The sequence below is a fragment of the Neofelis nebulosa genome, chromosome 6 (genome assembly GCF_028018385.1).
Source record: "Neofelis nebulosa isolate mNeoNeb1 chromosome 6, mNeoNeb1.pri, whole genome shotgun sequence".
In the NCBI taxonomy this organism is placed as follows: Eukaryota; Metazoa; Chordata; class Mammalia; order Carnivora; family Felidae; genus Neofelis; species Neofelis nebulosa.
Window position 1 is genome coordinate 40,158,115 of NC_080787.1, and position 21,379 is coordinate 40,179,493.

At 44.4% G+C, this 21,379-nt stretch overlaps 1 protein-coding gene across 3 annotated transcripts in view; it reads right to left on the reverse strand.

Annotated features, from left to right (window-relative positions):
• BTBD9 (BTB domain containing 9) overlaps positions 1-21,379 on the reverse strand; it is a 417,943-nt gene that overhangs the window by 45,073 nt on the left and 351,491 nt on the right. Inside the window, exon 10 of one of the 3 annotated variants that reach the window (XM_058733799.1) lies at positions 15,491-16,933. The exons of the other annotated variants lie outside the window; for them this stretch is intronic. Coding sequence (XP_058589782.1) covers positions 16,873-16,933 — 61 coding nt within the window. The 3' untranslated portion in view covers positions 15,491-16,872. Of the gene's footprint in view, positions 1-15,490; positions 16,934-21,379 lie in introns of those variants that run through there. 3 annotated transcript variants of the gene reach the window in all.

Below are 21,379 nucleotides of genomic sequence, written 5' to 3' on the forward strand. Positions count from 1 at the left end.
CTGCGCTGAGCACTGCCTTCTTCAGATTCTGGCTACACCACCAGGCATGGCAACCATCTCCTCCTTTCCAGCAACCTCCACTCATGCATGTGAGTCCCCAGCTCAGGGCCGCTACTGTAACCAGAGGGTAGAGAGAGGCTCTCCAAGGTCACACAGATACAATAATGCTGTAAATAAACAAGCTACTGATTATGATTTAATGCTGCTTTTCTTCCTACCTTAACTTGGTTTATGAGCAGATCTTGATGATTTAACCTTTCAGCCAATTAGAACAGAAGGTTTGATTGACAGCAAATGAATAAATAACATTTTAGTGCAGGAGATAGAATCATCCTCCCCTATTAATCAGTCCCTCTGCCCGTGTGCAGGTAACACGATATTTATCATGCCACTCTGCTACAGTCCCTTGGGGTGTCATTTCATGGCCTACCAGTAAAAACTTCACATTTACAGCAACTGCCCCTCTATTACTGTCGATAACATCTAATTGATATGTCAAACCTCCAAGGAATGCAGTAAATTGAAACACTGCCTCCCCCAAAGAAAATAAACTGGCAAACAGGTAAGTCAGCACCTGCCTTCTTATAATCCCAGACGCCTCCCGTCCAAAAGCCTCCCACCAGGAGCCCACTGCCACCTTCTTTATTCCAGGCTCAGACACTCAACACCCCACTGTACACACACGAGGCCAAGAGCACCACCAGATTCCTACCCACAGAACGTCAGGGAACCCTGAGCATGGCCCGAGACAAGCCAGTGCCTTTAAATCATTTTGCCAGTGAAAGCCCAGCTAGACTGTGGGCGCCACAAGCATTATGTGCTGTGCAATTTGGAAGAGAGCAGTAACAGCCCAGTAACAATACTGCAGATTTCCTCTGAAGACCAGGCAGTGCTATCAGAGATGTGATCTCATTTACCTTCCAAATATCCCTACGCGTAGGGAGGAACTGGCATAATTACTCATTGTTCAGAAGAAATGAAACCCAGAGAAGCTAAGAGACTGGTCTAAGCACTTATCATGAATTGGATACATCTGACACTGAAATATAAGGTTTGTCTTAAAAAACAGGACTTTTAGCTACTCAAACATAGCACTTAAAGGTATTAATAAAAATGCTTCAAAATCACACTGATGAAGAGAGAAAGGACTAAATTAGCATTGATAACTCAATCATTTTATTGACTTGACAAAAAACCTCTGATTTTAATAATGGACAAAATGAGATGCAGAATATAATCCCAAGGAGGCACCATGAACTGAAAAGGTTCCAGCTAAAGAATATACAACACTCACCTCTGTCTCTCAAAAATAGGAACACCACATACATCAAAAGTAAATGAGACATCCATATAAAATGTTCACTTATAGCTAGACATGTTACACACATGTAAGCAGGGGGGTGGCCACAGATGGTCTTTCTGGCATATTCCATTCTATCTCCTCTCACTGCTTTCTTTACCCATTCTGTACCTTTTTTTTTTTTTTTTTAATAGATCTGATGTGGTGTGAACCAGCAGAAATGAAGTTATAATCCTGAGTTTGGGAGAAGATTTGTAGATTATCACAATAAAGAATTTAAAAGGATTCTTTTTTCTTAACTTTGTTTAACGTTTATTTTTGAGAGACAGAGAGAGACGGCAAACGAGAGAGGGAGACACAGAATCCGAAGCAGGCTCCAGGCTCTTAGCTGTCAGCACAGGGCCCTATGTGGTGCTCGAACCCACAAATTGTGAGATCATGCCCCGAGCTGAAGTTGGATGCTTAACTGACTAAGCCACCCAGGTGCCCCTAATTTAAAAGGATTCTAACAGCTGAACCCACCGAACTGTAGTGCCAGATAACCACCCTTCTAAACACGAGAAGTTGTCCTTGCATAGGCATTTGGGATTTAGATACTCAATTATCTTTCTTTTTACCAATTCCTCCCCCATCCACAGGTCTGTCCCCACCCTGTCACACTGCTCCTGCTCAACCTTTCCATTTCAGCCAAATGTTTTCTTTTATTTCATTCTTGTTTTGTTTCTTTCTTTTTTTTTTTTAATAATTTAAACCCAGCCCCAACATCTTCCCCTAACTTGCCCAATTTCTCATCTTGCTTTGAAATCCCTGTATTGGTCGGTCTTCTTCCCATAGTCTTTTGGAGTGTCTGGGAGTTCTTTATAATTCTGAAGTATGGATAATTCAGTAGTAAGATTTATTCGAGTCTTTTGGCCTGCACAACCTCTTTTTCTATGTTGTCATTCCTCTTCTTGGATTTATCAGTCTGCCTGGCTCAGCTGGCAAGCCCCTGGCCTTCTGAGCAATATTCCTAATGTTGGATATGGTCACGAGCATACTTCTGGATGAGGGCCATCTCATAATGATGTGAAAGAAAAGGATTGTCAAAATCCAGTGTCACTGCTTGGGGGAAGATGATCCTTGGGGCAAAACCAATGTTGGATGAAAAATACTTAAAAACCTTGCACAAAGCCTTTTAGAGATTACCAGCCAAAGTACACACAATGTACAAAGAGTAGAAATGGAGAGGCTCTGTCTACTGGAAGGTGTGAACATGGGCAAGGAAGTGCCATGAAAGAAGGGTAAACATGTAAAAAAAAAAAAAAATGCTGTGTAAGAGCAAGATCTGCAGAGAGAAAATGATCTATTACTGAGCCAAACAGTAGTATGTAGCTAATCCAAGCAGAGAGCTGACTTTTTTCCCACTTCTAATTTTCATGATTTATATATTTAATCAGAGTTATCCAAGTATCACCCATTACACACTTGTGCAGCTTAACATGGGACTTGTTTCAGAGCGTGCGTGTCAGGTGGTGCTTACATTGCTTACAAGGCTTGGTCATTCAGGATGGGATTGTAATTTCAAGGTAATAATGAAGTGTGATGCTGCAATTCCACAATTTAATTTGGGTAAACCCATAAATGTGGGTCAGAAAGTCACAGCTTAAGGTAAGTAACTTCTGATGGAATTCTTGCTGGCATGTGGTGAAATGTATGTCTTAATGAGCTTCCCTATGAGATGGGCACATATAGTCGCCATGGACAGGAAGATATGAGAGTATGCTTTCTTTGTGGATGCTCCCCAGGGCGGCCTTTGCACTTGGCCCTGCATGCTTGGTCAGAGGTCCACCTACCCAGCTCTGTGCCTCCAGAGCCTCAAAACCACCCATCTCTTCACCTCCCACAACACCAGGGACAAATGGAATGAGACAAATTGGTTAAGGAAGTTGCCACTTCTTACCCAGTGATGTGTCCCTAGAGGCTCTGAGATCCATTTGAATCAAGTCACCAGCAGTCAAATTCAGTGGTCATGGGAAGAGGTGGGATGCTCAGGATTCATGAAGAAGCTAGTCCAGAAAAACTGGTGAAGGTCAAGGACCTCCCTAGTTGATACGATCTAGGAGAACAGAGGCATTCTCTGGCTCTATAGTGGCTAATGTCCTCCTGCAAAACCACTCCTTTAGTAACTCAAAAAATATTAATATGTGCCAGGTATTATATGGGTATTGGTAATGTAGATATGAACAAAGCAGACAAGGTCCTACTTTCATGAAACTTAAAGTCTACAGCAAAGACAGAAATTAGTAAGTAAATTACAAGCAACGTAATATTATAAATGGTGACAGGTATTATGAAGGAGAAAAACAGGGTGCTATGAGAGAGACTAACAGAGGAGGCCAACTTTACTTTGCCTGGAAATGGTCATTTAACCAGTGTGGCTCAATGGTCACTTGAGCAGCCAGGCAAAGAGCAGAGATTAGGGACTACCTTTGAGAGTCCAAAGAAGTGTCAGAGGCAATCTTGGATCTGAAGGAGATTATGACTTAGTTGAAGAGATCTAGTGATGTCTTACTTTTGCACAGAGTTTTACCACTTGGAGATGACCTCCCTATACACGGATTTGAGGCAGGTATGGCACACACATAAAAAGAGACTAACAATACTTGTGCTCAATGAGCGAGCACAGTCCCTTGGCTGGGATGGAATATAAGGCTAGAAGCCAGAGGCAGATTGACTTCTCTGCTTTCCAAGCATCCCAAATCCTAGGGCACAGCAGCCTGCCTTGCCCCAGGGTACTTACCTATTCCTGTTTCCTTACAAAAACACCTGCCCTGACTTGCCCTCTGCTCCACCCACAGGAATGTTAGTTAGGCTTGTTCAAGTTCCTAGAAATAGGTCACCACTGGTTTTAGAGAGGGGATGGGAGTGTGAAACCCTCTCTTTGGAAAAATGCTAAAACGCTGATCCTTATCTCGGTGGTTGGATTGCACAATTCAAAGTATGGTGACTTAGAGAAGTCATGGTCTCCGGGGGTCATCCCAACAGGGGAAGGCGAGTGTTCGCCTTTTTATAGACATGGGATGCAGAGAGTCAGAATGGAAGTGCCCCTCCAAAAAGATGGAGGCTCCCTAGAGCCCCACTTCACCTGCCCCTCCTGTAACCACGAGAAGTTTGTGAGGAGAAAATGGACCATGCCAGCAACACTAGGATCATCTCTTGAACGGCATGCCTAGAGGAATCCCACAAGCCCATCACATTACCTGTCAGAGGCAGTGGACGTTACAGAGATTAGACAGATGCCTGTCAGGCAGCCAACCAGTAACATGGCAGAGGACCCACTTCCCTGGCAGTCGCACCTGCTGTGGACCTGCCCAGCAGCCCAGCCCTTTGTGTGTATGAAGTGGGTACGGATGTGGTTGTGAGTGTGCATGGCTGTGGGGGTGTGCTTGTGGGCATGGATTCACCTCACTTTGAAAGCCTTTAACTTGCTGGCTCCTTTGCCCTGGTGTCCTGTCATCCCAGGCAAGGGCTCTCCAGGACTTCCCAGGCTCCTCACCCACCTCACCAGCACTCCACCCATTTGAACTGGACTGCCTGCCCCCCTTTCCTGCCTTCTGAGGCCTGTGGCCTGAGAATTAAAGCTGCAGTCCCACAGGCCCCTAGCCTGGGCCCTGGCAGAACAGCTCCTTTTCATATTAAGTTGCTTTTGTAGAGGAAGAAGGGGCTGGGGCTGGGATGGCTGTCAGTCATGAGCCCTTAAATAATGCAGTGATGAAAAACAAACAAAACAAAGCAAGACAGGGCAACAGGAAGGTACTTGAAAGCTTTTACAGATTTGGGACAGTGGGAGCCCCTGCTGGTGCTGCAACCTTGAGAAAGGAAAGTCAGTAAATGGGGACTGAATGGCACACAGCAGCCAGCAAGATGGTGGAAGTTCGTAAGGGGTCTGCGAGTATGGGTTAAGCCATGGTCGAGAAGAGTCTGGCTCAGCAGCTCCAATCGGCCCGAGAACAATACACACAACAAAAGAGTGTGAGAGAAGAAAGGTTAAGAATCTAGGGATGATGCCAAGACTTTTGACTCTGGAAAAACAAGTATTAACACTCGCAAAGCTGAGACCTGGGCCCAAGAACACTTGTCTCATGGTGCTTGCTCAGGTGTGAGTGCACATGTGTACACGCACACGCATGCACACAGTCACAGAGTTACCTCCCCCAACGTAAGCGGCGTCTGAAGCCATTTGTGGTACCGTGGGGATCCAATTAACCACAGCCTCTCACAAACATTAACACACTAGTTAGACATGAAAAACACTGCTGTGGCCCATCAAAGGCAAGCTATAGCTCACAGAGCAGCCCTGAATAAAACAAAGACCTAAAGACAGCAGGGTTGCTTTGGAAGCAATAGACTTTATGACCACAATTTGACCCAGGATTTTACAGCTGAGACAAGCAGAGGTTTGGGCAGCGCGAGGCTTACAACACTTCACAAGAGTGTCCTGGAGTGGCTTTCTTATCCAATGTGTACCTCCAGCCTCCCCTGTGCAGGCCACCTAACAGGGAGACCAAATGCTGTACCGCAAGGAGACGTAGAACGTCATCCAGACGGTCAGGTAGTTCCTTTCTTCAAGTTTTCAAAAATGCTGGGATTCTGATTTCTCTCCAAATGGGACCACTGTTGGGGTCTGTGCTTTGAAGTCCTGGCTATAGGCATTAGTGCTGCCACTTGCTGTTGTTTTAAGGGTACATACTTATTCTGCACTTCCCAGCTTAGATTCTGCTACCTGCTGGCTTCAAATTCCTCAGATTTCTAATCCAGAGATTCTTGAAGGAATGAACAATGAGCCTCTCAAATATGGCTGTAGTGGGGCGCCTGGGTGGCTTGGTCGGTTAAGCGTCCGACTTCGGGGCTCAGGTCATGATCTCACAGTCTGTGAGTTCAAGCCCCGCGTCGGGCTCTGTGCTGACAGCTCAGAGCCTGGAGCCTGTTTCAGATTCTGTGTCTCCCTCTCTCTCTGCCCCTCCCCTGTTCATGCTCTGTCTCTCTCTGTCTCAAAAATAAATAAACGTTTAAAAAAATTTTTTTTAAATAGCTGTAGAATAAAGAGCCACATGGTGAGGCTGGCCGGATGCTACAGAGTCCTAGACACGCACGGCAGTGACTGTCCTTGTCCCCGCTGCTCTGGTGGGGCAGGACAGAAGGAAAGTGGTTGATGGCACGAGGCGGACAAGACAGCAGGGCTGGCCGGCCACAGTGGCAGCCAGAGTCAGCTGGCTGAGGAAGTGGTTCGAGAGTGCTTCAGAAGTGGCCTCTGCAGAAGTCCGCGACTCTGTGTCTGTGAAGAAAATGAGGGGCCACTCTGTCTTGTGCTTGCGGCTCCTCCTGCTGATGGGGCTCTGAGGGAGAGCATGATGGGAGAAGGCCGCAGTCTCTCCATGCTGAGAACTCAGGCACCAGGACACAGATTGGTGGGCAGACTTGAGATCAGTGGGTTCTGCTGCCATCTGGCACTTCTGGAACAACATGTGTGTGGCCCAGAAGAAGCCCTTCTGCCTCTGTTGGGCCCTTGGCTGTCCAGCCTGCTGACTGGTTGCCCCAGTTCTGCCCCACTGCCCCGGGGCACTAGAGCACAGAGAAAATTTTTCTTGCTCTCCCTAAAGGGCTCCCCACCCCACTTCAGCTTCTCACCCGGAACACTGCTCCCATTCTAGTGTAGATGCTCGTTAACCCTCGTCTCTAACGGCTGCTTCCCGTTTTCCTGTCTCCTGGTTCTCTTACTGCCAATTCATTCTAGTTACTATTGTAAGCATAATCTACCTGAGCGAAGCACACCTTTAGCAGTCCTCTCTTCTGCATTAGAGGAGACCAAGGTTACACTCCCCATCATGGCATCCAGGGACTTCCACAGTCTGGTCCCAGGTTGTCCCTCCAGCCTTCTCTCCAGCTTGTTCCCTGTTGTCACACTATACGTCAGGGGCAGCCCAGGGTACATTGTTGGACAAATCTTCCTCAGCCCTGAACCAAGAAGGGGAAGTCCCTGGACCTCCCACCCCACTCTCTAGTCATGCCAAACCATGAACACACCAAGCTATTTCACATCCCATGCCCTTGCACACATCACTCCTGCTGCCTGAGGCACCTCCAAATACCCCTCCCCACCCTACATGGTGCCCCAGCCAGCATCTACTCATCTTTCAAGATTCAGTGTAAGTGGTACCTCCACCAAGAGACCTTTCTTAACCCTTCTCAGCTGGAATGGTCGCTCCCTCCACTGTGTCACCATTGTACTCAATGAATACTTCTATGGTGGCATCTGGAATACTCTACTGCACTTATTTATTTATTTATGTATCTGTCTCTCTGGACCGTAACAGAGCACCGTAAGTTCAGGAGCTTAAAAAAAATTGTTAAGTGGGAGAGAGTAGATGCTCATTAAATGTGTGTTGAAGGTATGGATAAAAAATGTTAGTGCCAACTGCTGGGGTTCATAGAATTAGTCTCTTTTCCACAAGATAGCTCTGCAGACATTTAAAGATCATTATCAGGGGCACCTGGCTGGCTCATTTGGTAGAGTATGTGACTCTTGATCTGGGGGTTGTATAAATTCAAGCTCCATGTTGGGCATAAAGTTCACTTTAAAAGAAAAAAAGAGAGAGATCATCATCGTGACCTCACAACCCACTTCCTTGGTCTTGTCATACCGGGGTCTTTTTTTGTCCTTGGTTCCTTCAGTTGATACCCTGCCCACTCCCCTCCATCGTGAATCAGCTTCCTGAACTCTTATCATCTAGTCATCTTCAACGTACCTCTTTAAATATGGATGCATGCGTCCTGACCAGCACAGAGCACAAGAGGAAGGTCTCGTGGGCATATGGACACTATGCAGCCAGCGCAGCCTTATCCTAACAGCTCATACTGAGTTTGTGGTCAACTAAAACCACAGCTTTTTTTCACATAAACATTTCTCAAGCTTCACTGCCCCCATACTGTGCTGTACAATTGATTTTCTGACCCTAAATGGAGGGCATCCCATTTATTCCCATTAAAACCCATCCTGTTGGTTTGGTGCCACATTAGAGGATGGAGAGATCATTTTAAATCTCACGTCTGCCTTCTGTCTTCTTTCAGGGCATTGATTAAAACAGTGAAATGTTGAAATGTCCAGGACTAAGGACAGAGTCAAAAGGTATATACCAGGAGCTCTTTCTCTCCTCTCTCCCATCCCTACTCTGGCTCCCCGTCCAGTCCATCAGCAGTATGTTTTCCATAGCCAACCACTTCGCATCATCCCCAGTGTCACCACCTTAGTCTGAGACCCTATCATGGCTTTTCAGGGTTATAGCACCAGCCTCCTTACTGGTCTCTCAGTTCCATATTTACCTCCCTTCAATTCATTTCTCACACAGCCACCAGAGTGATCTTTAAAAAGTAGAAATCAGTTCATACCACTCGTTTGCTTAAGACCCTCCAACAACTCCTCATTGCTCTTAATTTTTAATTTGTTTATTATTAATGTTTATTTATTTTTGAGAGAGAGACAGAGCATGAACGGGGGAGAGGCACAGAGAGAGAGACACACACACACAGAATCTGAAGCAGGCTCCAGGCTCCGAGCTGTCAGCACAGAGTCCGACATGGGGCTCGAACTCACGGACCGTGAGATCACGACCTCAGCCGAAGTCGGATGCTTAACTGACTAAGCCACCCAGGCGCCCCTCCCCATTGCTCTTAGAATGAAACTTGCACTCCTTACACCAAGACCTAAATGTCATATACGATCTGAGAGGTCCTGGCCTCTCCATCCCATCTCACACCACTCTCTGACTCCTTCCTCAAGCTTTGGCAACCCCAGCTATTTCTCTGTTCTGCACATACACCAAGTTCATTTCTTCTTCGTGACCTTAAATTTTCCCGAAATTCTCTTTCCCCAAGCCTTTGTAAGGCTGGCTTCTATATCACTGAGCTCAAATGTCACTTTGTCAGAGAGACCTGAGCTCAAGTAGCTGCTTTTTGCCTAACACAGCCTCATCACTATCTATTATTCTGTTTGATTTTTTTCATAGCATTTATCCGTAGCTGGAAGTTTCTTATTTATGTTATTGCCTGTTTCCCCCTGCTAAGATGTATACTTGATGTAAGTAGGTATCTTGTCTACTCTTGTTCAGTGCCTAACACTTAGTGGGTGCTCAATTTATTTGTTAAATGGATGAATAACAGTGAGAATTACGGAATCAGGAGAAACGAAATAAATTTGCTATGACTTCCCTTGTATTAATAAAAATGGTTCTTGGTTCCTTTCTTACCATTGTTGTTATCAACTTTGGTTTGTTATCAATATTTTATGATGCTATTAAAGAATCAAACAGAGGGGCACCTGGGTGGCACAGTCGGTTAAGCGTCCGACTTCAGCCAGGTCACGATCTCGCGGTCTGTGAGTTCAAGCCCCGCGTCAGGCTCTGGGCTGATGGCTCAGAGCCTGGAGCCTGTTTCCGATTCTGTGTCTCCCTCTCTCTCTGCCCCTCCCCCGTTCATGCTCTGTCTCTCTCTGTCCCAAAAATAAATAAAAAACGTTGAAAAAAAAATTAAAAAAAAAAAAAAAGAATCAAGCAGAATTACCAGCAGTGAGTTAGGTCAGACAATAATTGGTAGTAAAAATGTATTATGTGAGATAACACAGACATGCCACTTTGAGAGACCTCTAGTATGATGTTGGTGCAGAATTAACATGTCACATGTAGCTCTGTGGTTACAGGATTAGATTGTTTTCACATCACAAGGACCATTTATGAGGGCTGTTGCTCAATCAGGTCAAGTTCATGTAAATGTCTCTAACCTGTGCATTTATATATGCTTATTCTAGTGTAACATTAGGGGCAAGAATCATTCTGATTTTAAAATTTGAATTTTATTGACTTAGAGTCCCATTACAATGTCAGACTCTATAGAAGGAACTCATACTGTTGACCTGGTATCCAACATATTAAGTGGGCTAGAAATGGGGCTGCAATGGCTCAGTGGTGGCCCAGCCACATGTGAGGAAAATAGGACCATTCTTTTTACTATGTAAGCAAGGCCCTCTTGTCTGTATTTTGCTCTCTTCTCACCCCAAAGCCCCAGAATGAAATCTCTGAATTTGCATTTGTAAATTAAAAATGCATTAGAGCAGTAATCCCTGGCCCAGCCACACAGGAGCAGGAAACAGGAGAGAAGGGAAAAGTGAATTTCTTAACCATGCCTCTCTTCTTCCTTCTCAAAGGAATTGCAAGGACAAGGCAGAGAAAATGTAGTGGGGAGAAGTTATGTTTCTCTGCTGCGGTCTCAGTGTAGTCTCTTTCTAGGAGCTAAGAGCCCACCAACAGCAGTGTGGTCCTTCTGTGAGCCAAAGCTGCAGGGGGTCTGGAAGCTGGAATTCAAGCTAACAAAACGGGGCAATGTGAGGGCCTTCCTACTGTGAGGAGCTGTCCCTAGTCCCTAACACGAGTCCTTCCTGCTTCGTGCAAGGGTACTTTTAGCCCCCACCTGGGAATGCTCCACTGACTCTTTGTTCTGTTTAAAAAATAACAGCTTTAGTGTGATATAATTCACGTACCATAAAATTCACCCTTTCAAAGTGTACAATTCAATGGTTTTTAGTATATTCACGGAGTTGTGCAAACTGTCATCACAATCAATTTTAGAACAGTTTCATCTCCCCCAGAAGAAACGCCTTGCCCTTTAATGGTCATTCCCCATTCTCCCCAACACCCTCAGCCCCTGGGAGCCCATAGTCCACTTTCTGTTTCTATGATGGATTTGCCTATTCTGGACATTGCAGATACATGGATCATATAATACACAGCTTCTTTCATGTAGCAAAATGTTTTCAAAGTTCATCCGGGTTGCAGCATGTATCAGTACTCCGTTCCTTTATTTATGGCCAAATACTATTCCATGGATGTACCACATTTGTTTATCCATTCATCAGTTAGTAGACTTTTGGAGTGTTTCCAATTTGAGGCCACTATGACTAGTGCTGCTGTGAATGGACACACATGTCCGAGCTTTTATGTGGACATACGTTTTCACTTCTCTTGAATGTATGCCTAGAAGGGGAGTCTCTGGGTCCCGCAGTTCCTTTTTGATGACTATGTTATCCACGAGCTCCTCAAGTTCCAGCAGTGACTTTTAAGTTCTAGATCAGGACACACATGGTCTCCTGGATCCTTCATGCACATTAGCATGTACTGAACTTGTACCAAATGGCAGGAACATGGAAGTGAACAAACCAGATTCAGTTCTGCCCTCCTTACCATGCAATTAAAATACTTTCTTCTGAACTCTTTAAGTGGCTTCGTCATTTAGCCAGGCCTGAAATCCTCCGCTTCCTTGCTAAGTCTGTGAGTCCAGTTTCAGGGCTGATCAAGGAAGAGCGGTTCCCACATTTAGCTGAGTTGGGGATTCTAGCTATTCCACGTTTAGTCTGGAGGGGTCGTGATGCACTTCATAGAGAACAAACACTAGGCTGGGCATAAAGGATGACCCAGAATTCACCAGAGAAGGGGCAGGGGTTAGGGATGGACAATAAAGACCAGCATTTGAGGTAGGAGCAATAACATATGGACGTTTCACCAAGACGAGAAAGCACAGATCAGGTCCAGAGAACAAGTAGGGGCCCACGGCATTGAAAGCAGAGGGCGGATACAGAAGCAAGAGGAAAAGAGGTGGATGTGAAGTTTGGGGTCAGACTGTAGGATCTTGCAGAGATCCTACAGATGTCAGGCAGAGACACCTGGATTGTGGGCAAGTGGTGGTATGATAGCTCTGTTTTATAATGGCAACTATAGAGGCAAAAAGGGAAGAGAGACAGGAGGTGGAGGGGGAGGCTGTGGAGACCAGCTGAGAGTCGGTGAGAAGACAGAAGCAAACACAATCGATCTAGACAATGGAAAGAAATGAGTTGAGTATGATTAGATGTTTCTAGGTTGGGGGAATAAATGGATGTGAATATGGAAGAAGGCATTAGCTTGTGTGGGACAGCAGGGGAGAAGGAAGTTGAGAAGAGTGGACCCTGAGGAGTCTGTGAGACGGCCCCCTCGGGGTTCTCGTTAGAGGACACTGTGGGCCATCATGTGAAGCTGGTCGTGGAGGTTTCCCCATCCCCTGCTCTCTCTGGACGTCTACAGCCCCACAGGCTGGTGCTGTCCCTTGCTGACAGAGGATGCTTTTACGGGCAGGGGTAAAATGGAGAACCCCGGTGCTAGCTCTCTTGGCTCATAACTACACGAGTGCCTCAAACGTAAAGGAAACCAATGAGATATTTCCTTCATCATCTCTCTACACCAGCCTCTGAGAGACACAAAGACAAATGAGTGGGGCTGGCATAGTCTCTGCTTCCTAACAGATCAGTCATCCATGCATCTGGCAGGTACACTCCACCTCTCCCACCCCACCCCTTTCTCTTCCCTGAATGAGGTTTTTTTTTAACAATAATTTTTTTATTGAATGTCTGACGTGTAACTTTGTGTAAGTTTAAGGTGTACAGTGTGTTACTTTGATACATTTACGTATTATCATATGATTGCCATTGTAGTGATATTTATCAGTTACATAATTATAGTATAACATTGTTGTCTATATTTATTATACTGTGCAATAGATCGCTAGGACTTATTTACTACTTGTTGCAAGTTTGTACCCTTAAACACCGTCACTCTTATGCACCACCCCATCCCCTGGTAACTGCCATTTTACTTTGTGTGTGTGTGTGTGTGTGTGTGTGTGTGTGTGTGTGTGTGTGCGCGCGCGCGCGCGCTTTACAGGTTTGGCCTTTTTAGGTGCCACATATAAATGATAAACAGTATTTATCTTTCTCTGTCTGACTTATCTTGCTTAGCATAATGTGCTCAAGGTCCATTGATGTGGTCACAAATGGCAGGATATCCTCCGTTCTCACGACTGAGTAATACACCATTATGTATACACACCACATCTTTTTTATTCATGGAATGACTTAGGTTCTTAAGAAACTCAGAGACTTTTTTGTTTGTCAATAGGCTGAAAGTTTTGCCTTCCAAGGGCTTCCTAGGGAGACCTATGATGTAGAAAGTCCACTTTCCCGGGCTCAAGGAGGAGTTCAGTGAATTCTCAACCTGATTCAGGACACAGAACAATGACTATGAATGTAGTGCTGACTCTCTCTTGTGTGCAGTGCATGCCAAAATATTTGTTGAAAGAAGCCCCTTTTATGCTTTCCAATGATTAGAGATGTAGAAGTAGCTTCAGCCAGAAGTATTCGGGAAAAACTCTTGGAGCCATCAGCACCAGTCCAACACCAGAGGCGAAGGTGGTCTTGTCTGCCCAGGCTGAGGAGAGTGCCAGAGGAGCAAATGGGAGGGGGTATGCGCTACACATGGAACCTCCCGCCTAATCTGAACCATCCCGGCAGAAAAGGAGGGTAGAAAACAGGGAACAACCCAGAAAAGTTTTTATCATGTTCCCTAAGAAACCTGAGATAAATAAGGATTCTTAAATAGAAAGAGATAAAAGATACAAGAGAGAGGTAGCATGGCATAAAGTTCTTCCCAGAAGGTTCCTGACTGTCATTGGACTTAGAGCTGCAGTTCATTTAATGAGGCCTTTTTATTTATTTATTTATTTATTTATTTTTTAATTTTTTTTTTTTAACATTTATTTATTTTTGAGACAGAGAGAGACAGAGCATGAACGGGGGAGGGGCAGAGAGAGAGAGGGAGACACAGAATCGGAAACAGGCTCCAGGCTCCGAGCTGTCAGCACAGAGCCCGACGCGGGGCTCAAACTCACGGACCGTAAGATCATGACCTGAGCCGAAGTCGGCCGCTTAACCGACTGAGCCACCCAGGCGCCCTTAATGAGGCCTTTTTAAACGAGTCTCTCTGGATCATGGATTACTATCACATAAAGAGGTCAAGCTTCCTCCTAAAGCCCAGGCTTCCTCCTGCCTGCTCTAGCAAGCTCTTCCCAAGGGATGCTCCACTCATCCTGTTCCTGAATCCACCCAGTGAGGAGCTAGGCCTACAGGGTTTTTAATCCAAAATGTAAGCAGGGTGGTCACACCTCCTTAGATGGGAGACTACTTCTCTACAGACCTGTAGGAGGGCTCAGGTTTTTTATCTCCTGGACAGAGAGCAATAATTTGGTTTGGATTAGTTTCAATCTCATTTTCCACTCTTCCGTAGTGATAACCTTTATCTAATTAATTCCCTGTAAGTCTGAAAACCTGTGTTCCCATTCCATTAAGAAAAAATGCCCCCCAAATATAATCCCTCATCATTCATTCATAAGTTCATTCATTCATTTGCTCACGAATCATTTCTAAGCTCCTACCACATGTCAGTCTGTGTGCTGAGTTTTGGTGATTCAGAAACAAATAAGACATAGTCCCAGACCCTCGAGGAGTATCAGACAAACCTGTAAATATATCTGAGGACACAGTTAATTGCTGTAACCACAGCCTCAACACCAGCAGTGGGTATTTCCAGAGGAGCACAAAACCCCCTTAGCCCCATTCTGTTACAGCCGGCACAGGGCTAGGCAGAGAGCAGGGGCTCAATGAAAAGCGATCCACGGCCATTGCACGATTAACGCGGCTTCACTTTGCCTGCCAAAGCCTTTCAATTCTTCCCTTTTGGCAGATAGAGTTTACCATGAAGAAATAGCCTTGCTACTAAATGACAGAGGAACATGCTCTGAGGGTGGATGACCTTTGTATTCATTTAAACAACTCAACCTTTCTCAACCAGAACAGTCATCCACCTCCACTTGTGAACCTGAATTCGGCTGCCACATTTGCATGCATAATGTACTGAAAAGCCTCCTTTATAATGTTTACTTCTATGTTTCTTCCAAATGAAATCACTGAAGGGCAAATTTGATTTTCAAATCAGTTTTAAAACATCTGCCTTCTAAAAAAGTAAGAGTAAAGAGATAAGGCTTTTAGATTAAAGGCAAGGGCTAATTATTTTAACTGATACCACGGTGTCCATGCTAAAAATACAAATGTTAAAACATTTTTAATGCATACCCACCATCTACTGGATGTTAATATTTCATTAGGAAACGGCTTCCAGTCATGAGGTGTGTACTTAGTGACTGTAGAAGGAAGAGGTGAACTTCCTGACCCTTCTTTCAACACAATGACTCAAAATAGAGTCATTTAACCTCTATTCGTTGTTCTACATGACCACGTTTCTTTCAAATATAACTTTAGTGTATGTATTACAGCTTTTATCTTCAGGAAGCTCAAGGTATTTAATATATTTCACTTTATTTATTTATTTTTCACTCAACAACAAGAATATCAGAGGTTGCAGGCCTCTCTCTAGAGGTGGAGCTCCTCGTAGCTGTTTGGGCCCGGTTCATGGCAAAAAATGAGAGTTTCCAGGGGCTAGGGAGAGGACAGAGAAGCAGCTGGCTCTACCTCACATGCAGGAGTTTATTAAAGCTCATATATATATTTTATATGCATAGCATACATGCATGTTGGTGTCGGTACATCTGTCCAGCCAACACATACCCTAGTAGGACTTGAGAATTGTGGTATGTAAACTTTAGAAGGAACGTTAGAGATAAATCCATTGTACTTTATGTTTTACATAACTGTTTCACATTTTTGTTGATAACAACAAACTGTACTATTTTAATAAGTACAGTTCCCAGAGCCTGCACATAAGCCTTTGGTGTTTTACAGAGGTGGAGACAGAGGTACAGGGAGAGTAAAGGACTTGCCCTAGGATGCTTGGCCAGTCAGAGGCAGAACTATGGTTGAGAGCCAAGCCTCCTGATGTCTAGTCCAGGGATTTTTATTCTGCACGTGCAGTTAATGGTACTGTATTGCACACTTTCCCTTTCTGGTGGAAAGATACTGGTAAGTACTTCAAGAACAAAATCCCTAATATAAAGGCTGAGATTGAAATATTTTACATTAAACCCAAACAATTCCAACACAGATTTTCATTTTTTATCCATGCGCACGTTATTTCATCCACTAGCCTGTGCCCTCCTTGGGGGCGGGGCTCTGATGTCTCTACCAGCCGAGGGCCTGGGAAGCAGTAGGTGAACAGTAAACTGCTAACCCACAGGCAGCCTGCACTTCACACTCTCGGTAGTCAACTGGGGCTGCCAAGATGCAAGCACCAGCCCACTCCCATGCGCTCTTGACTTTTGTGGTCAGGTGGATGCTTGCCTGGCATAGTTCCAACCTCACAGAAGGTACCTCATAAAAATGGGTTGAATGAATCAATCAAGATCTGCACAGGCTTCCTGCCAGGAAAAAGGAAGCCCTGAGAAGGGGGCAGGTGGGCCTGAAGGGCTAGAGCATCGGCTGACGTGAAGCCAAGGGCTGGCTACATTTCCCTAGCCCTAATCTTTTAGAAACAACCTTCAGGACTGATGTACAAATGCAGCTGTGAAGGCAGAAATGATTCTGAAATTTGAGCCTGGTGAGGAGGACTCGGTTTCAGCGTGAACTTCATTTGGCCCTCAGCAGCACTGGCTGAAGCAGAACAACTGAAGTCACCAATTTCAAGGTTTAAGATAGAGAGGTCAGTAACGAGGACGAGCCTGACATGCTCACCTTAGCGGCAAGTGGCCCCAGACCTAAGGTGCACACCAGATGGAAAGGTGACTGAAGAACAACTAGAAATCAGGTAAAAAAAAAAAAAAAAAAAAGTAAATAACACAATTACAAAGATGTCTGTAACCAACATCTCCTATTTTTATCAAAATGTCTGCTTTATCCAAAGCAGACATATGTGAATATTCCTTTGACCCTTAGATCTTCCCTTTTTTGTGCCGTGGCTCTCTCTGGCAATCTGGTGAAGCCTATGAACCCCTTTCTCAGAATGTTTTCGAATGCATACAACCAAACATGCAGGGAAACCAATGATAATGAACTACAGTGCTGTCCACAGGCCCCATGGCCAAAAGGACACTGAAAGACACCTGGCAGGAGGCAAAAAGAATAAGCCTCATCACCTGACATAATTGTGCTACGTGGCATAAGACTTCAGAACCTGGACAGAACTGGAGACTCTAGACCTCCTTCTATCAGAATCCTCATTTCTCAAGAAAACATGAAGTTAGATGCTCTTATTAAGGGAAAGGAACGCCTCATTAAGAAACGATGACATCACTCATCATCAGGGAAATACAAATCAAAACCACAATGAGATACCACCTCACAGCTATCAGGACGGCTAACATTAACAACTCAGACAACGGCAGATGTCAGTGAAGATGTGGAGAAAGAGGATCTCTTTTGCATTGTTGGTGGGAATGCAAGCTGGTGCAGCCACTCTGGAAAACAGTATGGGGGTTCCTCAAAAAACTAAAAATAGAACTACCCTACAACCCAGCAATTGCACTACTAGGCATTTATCTAAGGGATACAGGTGTGCTGTTTCAAAGGGACACATGTACCCCCATGTTTATAGCAGCACTATCAACAATAGGCAAAGTATGGAAAGAGCCCAAATGTCCATCGACGGATGAAAGATAAAGAAAATGTGCTATATATATATATATATATATATATGTATATATATATATATATATACACACACACAATACTCGACAGTCAAAAAATGAAATCTTGCCATTTGCAACTACGTGGATGGAACTGGACGGTATTATGCTAAGTGAAATTAGTCAGAGAAAGACAAAAATCATATTTCACTCAAATGAGACAAAACAGATGAACATAAGGGAAGGGAAACAAAAATAATATAGAAACAGGGAGGGGGACAAAGCATAAGAGACTCATAAATACGGAGAACAAACTGAGGGTTACGGGAGGGATTGTGGGAGGGGGGATGGGCTAAATGGGTAAGAGGCATGAAGGAATCTACTCCTGAAATCACTGTTGCATTATATGCTGACTAACTTGGATGTAAATTAAAAAATAAATTATTTTTTTAAAAAAAGAAACAAAGCGGTTTTTATATTGCTTTCCCCATGCCCTTTCCCCCATATCCTCCCTGGTATTTACTTTTCCTCCTCAGCTTCCCTTTCGAAACAGAATGGAGACCAGGAATTGGCAACACTCGTGCAAATTTTAGGTCTTCTCTTTGAAAATACAATTCTGTTTTTTCCACAGCAACCTCCCCTTTACTTTACTTTTCACTGTAGTAAAATTAACAAATCATCTGACTTATACATTGCTAAAGAACAACACTGGTCTGTAACATCATTTCGAACAGCTTAGAAAGCTACCCCAACCTGCAAATCCAAACATCCCACACCCTACCGAAGGCTGAGCAGTAACACCCAAGTCAAAGGTAGGGCAAACCACTTCTGCTTTGAAGGAAAGACCACTGTCATCACACCTGTCTGCCAACACACAAGTTCTGTCTGTAGCGGGGGTCTCCATGTAAAGTTCCTAAGTAAGAGGATCACAAGAGCTATAAATCCTACCTTAATTAAATCAATCTTAGTACACCCAAAGACAACACGCTAGGCTAGAAATCAAATCCCAGGAAACAACTGGAAAATGTGGGCACCCGGTAATGGTAGGGCTCCAGAGGTTTTGGCAGAAAATGGGTCGTTCTATTGGCACTTGATTAAAAATCTGCTTCCACCTGGGTCAGTGCGTTTCACAGGCACGATTCAGCTCTGCATGCAGAGTAGCCGTGTCAATGGAAGGCCCCGCGGGAGGAAAAAAAGAAAAGCAGTAGCTCCCCAAACCCCAGAGCCACTGAAATGGTATATCTGGATTCGTATCTGGGAAACAAAAGAGCTGCAAGAATATGATGTACCAAATGGATGAGAGCACTTTCTTTGAGCAACACTGTCACCACTGTGGGGTCTGCAGGAAGCCAGGTCTCTGCCCAAGCACATGCTCCTCCCCACATCTCCCTGATCAGCGGTCTAACTTGGTAAAAGCGCGACTTGCTTGCTTTTTAGTTCTAATACATTGTCTTTATAAACCGCACACTAGCTCTTGTGTAATTTCGATGAATCTTCAAGCAGACATGAAGAGCAAACAATCACTGGGCTTCAGTTTGCTTTTTAGGTGACACTTGGAAAGAGAGTCTTTTTTGATGTGTAATGTTGTTTTTGAACTAGACTACAGGCAAGTGGTCCATCTTCTCTTTTCCTCGTGATCCCACATGGAGCTCTGCACGCAGAGAGGATCAATCTATCACTCTGATGGAAAAAATGCAACCGTTTGTGCCAGAAAGGCACAATCGTCTTTTAAATGTGAGGTCAGCTCAGGCAACTTCTGCACCTTAGTTGCAGCCATTCACTGACATCCTGGTGTTAGCAGGTCAGACACACCGAAGTGCCAGGCAAGAAATCCACAGGAAGGCCAGCTCTGTGACAGACAAATGGCAGTGCCCAGTGATCACGAAGTACCAGGGCTCCCATCAGCATGATTCATAAGATCTCCCTGATATCACAAACTCAACAGCTGTTGGTCTTGCTTAGGCCATCTGATAGGGATAAGTGGTTACCAAGAGGCCCACAGAAATGAACGAATGAATATATAATGCAAGCAGCATCTCAGAAAGGGAGAAGACTGTCTGATGAAAAGGCAATCTTAATTCATTACAGGGAAACACTGAATTTTATGGTCTTCTGAGCATCAAGGGAAAGTCAGGAGATGACTTTAAACAGAGGTGGAGGGATTTCAACGTAAAGCTTGAGTCCATTTCTTTTCTGAAAGTATTTCCCAATGATTAAAAAGAAATCATAGTAAGAACCCCATCCAGTCTTGACAGTGTGTGACTCGGAAGAGAAAAGTACACAGCATAATGGCCCTCTTCCTCTCAGGGAAGAGCACCAAGTCATCTAGGGTAAATTCACTTTATACCTAAGATATAATCTCTTACAGGAAATTTAAAACAATAACTTGAGACTTGGCAGTTTTATCATCCAAGCTATTGGGCTAAGCTTCAAGCTACTAATCCCTTGAGGAAAAGCATAGCCAGGAGACAGCTAAAACGAGCTTAAGAATGTATATAGTCATTTTATTATAAATGGCTACTTTGGAACCATTTTGTTTGACTTTGACTCTTTAAAGGCAAAGATTAGCCAATACACATTTTGGACACACTTGGAAAACAACCTGTCAATTTATCTGTGAAAAGAGAGATGCCTCTGAAAATTCATGCATCATGTCGGTGAGGGTGGGGGGGCGGTTGCTGGAAAAAAAAAAAAAACAACAAAACCCACATTTTGGCTATTGCTAAAAGCCAAGCAGAAACCTCCTATTATCAAGGATAAGTGGAAAACTACTGCTTATTATATGGTATTACACAGTTTACAGCAACTGCAAGTGCTCATTACAAACTGCACATCACACTTATCATCAGAGAGGGCAGCGAGAGCATGGGCACAGGCGTGCAACAAAACACGCTCAGTTTGCTAAGCATCCCTACGGCTGAGGTTATTGTTACCAATACAAAGGTGACAAAGAAGTGGACTGGCTGAGTTTACAGGCTGCAATCCTGCCACCTCCGGGAAGATCTGTGCTCAAAGGCACACTTGAACTTCCCTCCAGCAGGCTGAAGGGAGGAGGAGTGATCTTTATTTATCCACCGAGGCCAAGCCCACTCCCTTCTATGTAGTATGTGTGTCCAGATTTAGCATGCTGCTTGCTCCCATAAATGTTATCCCTACTGAGTCATTCAGAGAAGATTTGGTCTAGCTAAGTGTGTCAGAGTCCACAATTGCCTCTATTTACATTTAGATCAAGGCCCTTCAGTTACTGCTGGTCCAGGGCTGATTGGAAAAGCTTAAATATAATGAGCCCATAGAGGAGGAAAGTGCCCACCCAGCACAGTGCCTGACCTAGCGCAGTGGCTCGAAGGCTGTCTGCTGTTAAGTTAATGGATGGATAAACAGCAAGTTTGGGGTTAACATGGGCCCATGCTCCATGGACTGGGGGCTTTAGCAGAGCAGTGATTTAGTATTAGTTGCAAGATAATCTTAGTTAAGGAAGTGGCAAAAGGAGAAAATAGTATCTGAGAGTATCAGGTGTTCCATTTCCAAATATGAATGGTTTAGAAGAATGTGCCCTATGTTCCCTTCTCATCTCCTCAGAAATTTATAAAGTTAATTAATATTAATGTAAGAATATGA